The 6,521-nt window shown below is 41.7% G+C and overlaps 1 protein-coding gene across 1 annotated transcript; it reads left to right on the top strand.

Moving 5' to 3' along the window:
• The first annotated feature begins 2,848 nt into the window (after positions 1-2,848).
• Positions 2,849-5,894, top strand: LOC147615763 (vesicle-associated protein 4-2-like). The gene is made up of 7 exons (XM_086778356.1): positions 2,849-3,194; positions 3,814-3,884; positions 3,966-4,047; positions 4,287-4,396; positions 4,498-4,575; positions 5,098-5,220; positions 5,311-5,894. Exons 1-7 carry the CDS (start codon positions 3,011-3,013, stop codon positions 5,341-5,343), a joined length of 681 nt encoding a protein of 226 aa, XP_086634482.1. The 5' UTR covers positions 2,849-3,010; the 3' UTR covers positions 5,344-5,894.
• The last annotated feature ends 627 nt before the right edge of the window (positions 5,895-6,521 follow it).

Genomic DNA, 6,521 nt, shown 5'->3' with positions numbered 1-6,521 from the left:
GTTCGTGCTCACAGGATCCCAAGGAGGGCTAGGGTCAATTGGGGCTTGGGCTTGGACGAAAAAAGAAGATCCTCAAGGGGATAAAGATTGGGTGGAAGAAAGAAAACTTGCCAAGGAATGTTTCATTTTTGGGGTCTCTACTTTGCGAGATTACGGGGACCTGCACCACCTTGGAAAAGGGTTGTTACAATCCCAATGGAGAGATCATTACTCTCCATTGAGGTCTCTCCATGAAGCCTTGCTTTAGGATAGAAAAATTACATACTTTGATGGGGCTTAAGAAGAGCTTGAGGGTTTTTAACAATCTCTCTCTCTCTCTCTCTCTCTCTCTCTCTCACACACACACACACACACACACACACACACACACACACACACTTGTTGTACATGATTAAAGTTGCTTTTACTTGAAACGTGTAGAGCTTCTTGAAATTGATAGAATTCTTTAAGCATGTAACATGTTTTTTTTCAAAGGCTTGCTTTAGGATAGAAAAAGTACATACTTTGACGGGGCTTAAGAAGAGCTTGAGGGTTTTTAACAAGCTCTCTCTCTCTCTCTCTCTCTCTCTCTCACACACACACACACACACACACACATGTGCGCGTGCGCGTGCGCACACACACACGCACGCATTTGTTGTGCGTGATTAAAGTTGCTTCTACTGGAAACGTATAGAGCTCCTTGAAATTGATATATAATTCTTCAAGCATGTAACATGTAACATGTTTTTTCTTTGTCAAGGTTTGTGGTTTTAATCAATAGATGAACCTTGCATATTTATAGCTTGGTTAATTAACTAGGTCAATAATTTATTAGGTTGGGTGGAAGAAAGAAAACTTGCCAAGGAATGTTTCATTTTTGGGGTCTTCACTTCACTAGATTGGCACCTCCTTAGAAAAGGGTTCTTACAATCCCAATGGAGAGATCATGACTCTCCATTGAGGCCTCTCCACAAAGCCTTGCTTTAGGATAGAAAAAGTACATACTTTGATGGGGCTTAAGAAGAGCTTGAGGGTTTTTAACAAGCTCTCTCTGTCTCTCTCTGTCTCTGTCTCTGTCTCTGTCTCTCTCTCTCTCTCTCTCTCTCTCTCTCACACACACACACACTCATGCACACATTCGTTGTACATGATTAAAGTTGCTTCTACGTGAAATGTGTAGAGCTCCTTGGAATTGATAGAATTCTTCAAGCATGTAACATGTTTTTTTTGTCAAGGTTTGTGGTTTGATTCAATAGATGAACCTTAAATATTTATAGGTTGGTTAATTAACTAGGTCAATAATTTATCACTCTATGTAGCTAATTAACTACTCCCCTCACATGCTAATCTACTTCATTAATTGATTAATGACTTTGATTAGTTATCAACAAATACAACTAATCTTGTCAAGTGACCTATGAATGCCTTGCATTGCCATGCCAACTAAGAAGAAGATAATTACACTAAATTCAAATTAGATATATTTGTTTCACCACCCCCTCCCCAATTACCCCCTCCCTCTCCCTCTCCCATATCTCAACATCCACAAACTCAAACCTTGGCAAAATTAATGTCCATAAAAAAACCTTTGCAAAAGTAAGGTCCACAAAAAAACTACATATTTTTCTTAAAACACATTTTTAAGAATTTTGACCACAACCATAGTAGACCTAGTTAGTAGTGATGTTTGAACCTTATTGACCACTTAGGGTGGTATGATATATATGGTGTGTGTGCCTCTGTGTTTTGAAGTGCACTTGCACCTCAAATATCCCTTACAAAGCTAGCTGTACCTGTTGAGCTTGTTGCTCTTCAATCCATAGTGAAAAGGATTAATGCAATGCTCAATAATAAAAATAAATGTCCAAACACTAATTATGTATAGGCCCAAGATAAGGTACGGGAAAAGATAGGTTTAGCTTAGCCTAGGATTTGTTCAATGTTTAAAAAGGCTTTCTCAATTTGATGGGAGAAGAAAAACGTAGCCTAAAAACTCAAGATTTAGTTTATAAATAGATAGGTTTAGTAAGGCCTAGAAAACTTGAGATTTAGATTAAAGTGGGAAGAAAATGTTCGTTCAAAATTACTCGGGAGATTACTTTATATGAAGCATTATACCAATCCTTTTCACCATGGATTAAAGATGGTTGGAACTTGGACTTAACTTGTCTTGATGTGGGGGTTGAGACAAAAGCTGAGCTCTACGTGCTGGGATGTGAGTTTGATTTGCAAGCGCACCCTCCCCCCAAATGTGGGTTGAAAAGTGTGTGTGAGTCAGTTTGAGTAAAAATCATGGTAATTAAAAAAGAACTTGTCAAAAATCATGGCCAAAAAATAAAAAACTTGTCTTGATGTCGGAGGTCAGAATGTGGCATGTGCCCACTGAGGCTTGATTTTTGATGGGAGTTTTGAACATTTTCAGGTATATTGTGAGTAAGTGTAAGTAAAAAACATGGTAATTAAAAAAGAAGTTATTAAAAATCATGGCCAAAAATGAAAAACTTGTCTTGATGTCAGTGGTCAGAATGTGGCATGTGCCTACTAAGGCTTGATTTCTGACGGGAGCATTGAACGTTTTCGGGTATATTGTGAGTCAGTGTGAGTAAAAATCATGGTAATTAAAAAAGAACTTGTAAAAAAAATCAGGGCAAAAAAGAAAAACTTGTCTTGATGTGAGTGGTGGGAATGCGGCATGTGCCACACTGAGGCTTGAATTTCGACGGGGGTGGTGAACGTTTTCGGGTATTTTGGACGTAAAAAAGGACTCTTGAAAATTATGTGACAGCCCATAAATTACATGTAAATGGTGAAATACTTGCAAAGTTTGTGTGAAGCTCCATGTAGTCCACTAGTTACCACGTCCGCCCAAAGGGGACGGACGCTTCAGTTGACTCTGTTTCAATCACGCAAATTTTCTGTCAAGATCCAAAATTTAGTGTATTGGGTCCCTCTTTTCCCGTCCCAAAGCCCACCAATCCAGTCTTTGTGGGCGCCCAGATTTGTGCAGGAGCAGCCGCAGTAGCAGAGAATGGCCAGGTCCGCCCACGACGCCCATGGCCTCTTTCAGCAGCAGCAAGATCAACAACAGAGCCAGCATGAAGGTGCGCCCAATCCATCCTCCAAGCTCCCCTCCATCGCCGCCATCGCCAAGGCCATGCTGGTCACCAGACGCCGCTTGCGCCTCACTCCGGACAACAGACTCTTCTTTCTCTGTAAGCCCTCCATCGCACTTTGCTACATTATTGAAGGTCTTTCAAGGCCTCGATTGCTTTAACAAAAGCCCCCCAAGGTCTCTGACATGAATTTCAAGAGTTTTCCTAAGGTCTTTATAGCCCACAAATTTTTAAAAGAAAATAATACCATGCCCATGTGATCACATCCCTGTTATTGCAACTGGGATTTGGCAACCCACCTTACCTCACTCCACATATGTTAGTGAGACCACAATCTATCTGTCTGCACATGCAAACGCATGTGTGCGCGCACATATATATGTATGCATGTATGTATATATGTGCATACATGTGTGTCTGCATGAAATAAAAGCAATGTAAGTGAGACCACATATATATATATGTATGTATATGCATAGATACATACATGTGTATATGGATAAAATATAAGCAAGGTAAGTGAGACCACCTCTCTATTGCATAGCTAGCACAACAAGCTTCTGAAGGCAACAAGTTCTCCTGATGCGACAGGATCCAATCCCCTCACAACATTAGCATTTCATGGTTGAGAAGACATAAAGTTTGTGAAAATGGTTGTCTTATTCATGACTGAAGCTGAGCAATGTTCCAGCTCTCACTGCATCTTCTGTCTTACCAGATGAACCTGGCAAGCAGGTATCGAGTGCTGTAAGGATCAAGAATACAAGTGGATCGCCGGTTGCTTTCAAGGTTTGCCAAGGAGTAGACATTTTGGGGGTTTTTCTAATGAGTTTATGTTGATTGGCCTGACAATGGTGGGGTTACTTGCAGTTTCAAACAAATGCTCCAAAGAGCTGTTTCATGCGCCCTCCCAATGGCATCCTTGCACCCGGAGAGGCAATCATTGCCACTGGTAAGGCCACCATCAAAACCATCATCATTGGAATAAGTGAGGCTACGTTTAAAGAATGTTTAATCATCTACATATGAGTTGTCTATGAGTCCCCATGATGTTGCATGTAGTGTAAGGTCAAATCCCTTACAACAACATTTAGGATCCGGTTTCAACAGGCTGCGTCGTGGCCAGTTTTGAAAGAATAACTTGACACTTTCCTGTGTTGAACAGTCCCTATTGGTTGATAATTATTGCAGTGGTGAAGTTTATTGAGATGCCTGAACAAAACCAAGAGAAGAAAAGCAAGGAAAAGTTCAAGATAGTCAGTCTAAAAATAAAGCAAGGAACAGAGTTCACTCCCGAGCTGGTAAGATCAAAGATGCTGTGTTAGAGATTTGTGAAGTTTTCATAAGGATACTTGTGTTGAGTCCTTTTTGGTTTTTATGGGGCTTGGCCATTGGGTTGCAGTTTGAGGAACGAAAGGAGTTTGTGGCAGTAGAGCGAGTGCTACAAGTAGCGTTTTTGGATCCGCAAGGCCAATCTCCGGTGAGCATGCCGTCGATATACTGTCTTAAAAGATTTGTAGATATAAATAAAGACTTCAATTTGCAGCTAGACAAGTTCTTTTAGGGGCACTTCACAACTATCCAAGGACATGTGAAGTGCCCAGGCAACCAGTCTGCATCAAATCAAGGTGGCCATGTGGAGATGTCGGCTTCTTCTTTCACAAAGAGTAAACATACACAACAAATCATGGTGGGCCAATTGGTTAAAGGACTTCCTTTTAAGGCTTAGGCCATAGGTACCATTCTGGTTTGTGCCTACAATCAAAAGTGTCCAGCCTGTCCGCGGCAGACGGGTGTTCCTTTTTTGCTGTCTGTGACTGGGCAACAAGGTGCTGCAGACCATGTAAAGAGAGGTGGAGGTGGACAACAGCTATTTGCCAATTAGTTTGTGCTGTATAGGCAGGGGATGGTGTCTGGGTGGATGCTTGTGAACTCCCCCCTTTGTTTCATTGAGAAAAACCCACAATCTAAAGTGGATTACTTTCCGTGTTTGCTTGTGAAGGAGATTGACAAGTTGAAGAAACGCTTGGCGGAGGCAGAAGCAGCTCAGCAGGCTAGCAAGAAGACCCCCGAGGAAAAGGGTCAGAAGGTTGCAGCTGCAGTTGGAGGCGTTCTAGATGAATGGGTATATGAGATTTGAGTTCTTAAGTTCTCTTTCAGCTGTTGGTTTGGATATGCATTCTCTCACAAAAAAGAGGCTCTCTTGCTGTGGCAGAAGGAACAACAAAAGGAAAAGCGTACAAGGTGATGGTGGAGACTCTTGTTAGTGGCAAGGCTAACCCCTTCTTCCATCATGATCGTTGCCAACAATCTGCTTGATCTGCATGACTTTCTAGCGATTTGACCCAAGTTAGTTTGTGATCAAAAAAGTTCACGATCACTATTGTACAAAAAGACTAGTCATGTTAACAGCTCAAATTGTATAAGGGCCCAGGGGGCTTTAACTGACCCAGAGTGAGTTTTAGCTCCCAAAACCAGTGTAAGTTGGTACTTGCTGCAGCATCTTGGTGAAACAGAGGCTGTAATGTGGTGCTGGCTCACGTGCACATAAGAATTGAAGGAGAGGATTGGTTGACAACTAATATACTCATTCATGTACATGCCAGGAGTGCTTCCAATGTGGCTCTGGTTCACTTTGCTTGAAACGGTGGTTTTCAGCATCAGTAACTTCCTTGATGTTTGTGCAAGGAGTGTGTGCTAGCTCCAGCATGTCCATGTTGGTATTAAAAAACTGAAACAACACTCTTCTTGTGGAAATGGTGTTGATTCTGAGTTTTATTTGGAAGGATTATGTTTCTGAGAGAGTGGAGTCAAGAATGTAAAGGTTGTTAGGCTATTTTAGTGTTTTTTGCATGGAAGTGTGACAGATTTGTACTAGGGCTATTGATGAAAGTACACGCTTTTGAGGCTTTCTACATTATGTAGAGAAAAGATGGTGTGGTGGGCTACCTACTTGGAACTTTGGAAGGATTCGTTTGTTGCATCTTTGTCTGTTCTGACCTTTGCATGTAAGTCATTCTCTTCTGGCTTGAATTTGGAAGTTTCTTGCATGTTGCCACAAGATTGGGCTAAGCACAGGTGCTCTAGATGGTAGTGTAGTAGTCCACATAACAATGGTGGAATTGTGATGATTTGCAAGCTTAAGGTAAGCTATACACGGTGGTGTGTACAATCCCAATACCCCTTCAAGCTAGGCAGGTGATGGCGGGAGGACAGAAGAGCATCACAGATCTCTTCAGCCAGGCTCTGGTCAAGTTTATTGACTTCCGGGTCACAAAGCAGACATGCCCCTACATTCAGGCACACCATAGTTTTTTTGATGGCACCTGTGAGACAGCTCTAAACATGAGGATGCACCATAGTTTTTTTGATGGCACCTGTGAGACGGCTCTAAACATGAGGATGCTTTGAAAGAGAATGGTGGGT

This window comes from Cibotium barometz, chromosome 39, assembly GCF_041138505.1.
Source record: "Cibotium barometz isolate CiBa-2024 chromosome 39, ASM4113850v1, whole genome shotgun sequence".
Taxonomy (NCBI): domain Eukaryota; kingdom Viridiplantae; phylum Streptophyta; class Polypodiopsida; order Cyatheales; family Cibotiaceae; genus Cibotium; species Cibotium barometz.
The sequence above is the reverse complement of the archived record's forward strand: the minus strand, read 5'-3'. Positions and strand labels throughout refer to the sequence as shown.

What these genes read in the sequence shown, in the direction of transcription:
- LOC147615763 (XM_086778356.1), top strand. Translation starts at nt 3,011, where the DNA reads ATGGCCAGGTCCGCCCACGACGCCCATGGCCTCTTTCAGCAGCAGCAA. An exon ending in CAGAGTTCACTCCCGAGCTG is followed by an intron (nt 4,397 to 4,497) that starts GTAAGATCAAAG and finishes ATTGGGTTGCAG; the next exon opens with TTTGAGGAACGAAAGGAGTT. An exon ending in ATCCGCAAGGCCAATCTCCG is followed by an intron (nt 4,576 to 5,097) that starts GTGAGCATGCCG and finishes TTGCTTGTGAAG; the next exon opens with GAGATTGACAAGTTGAAGAA.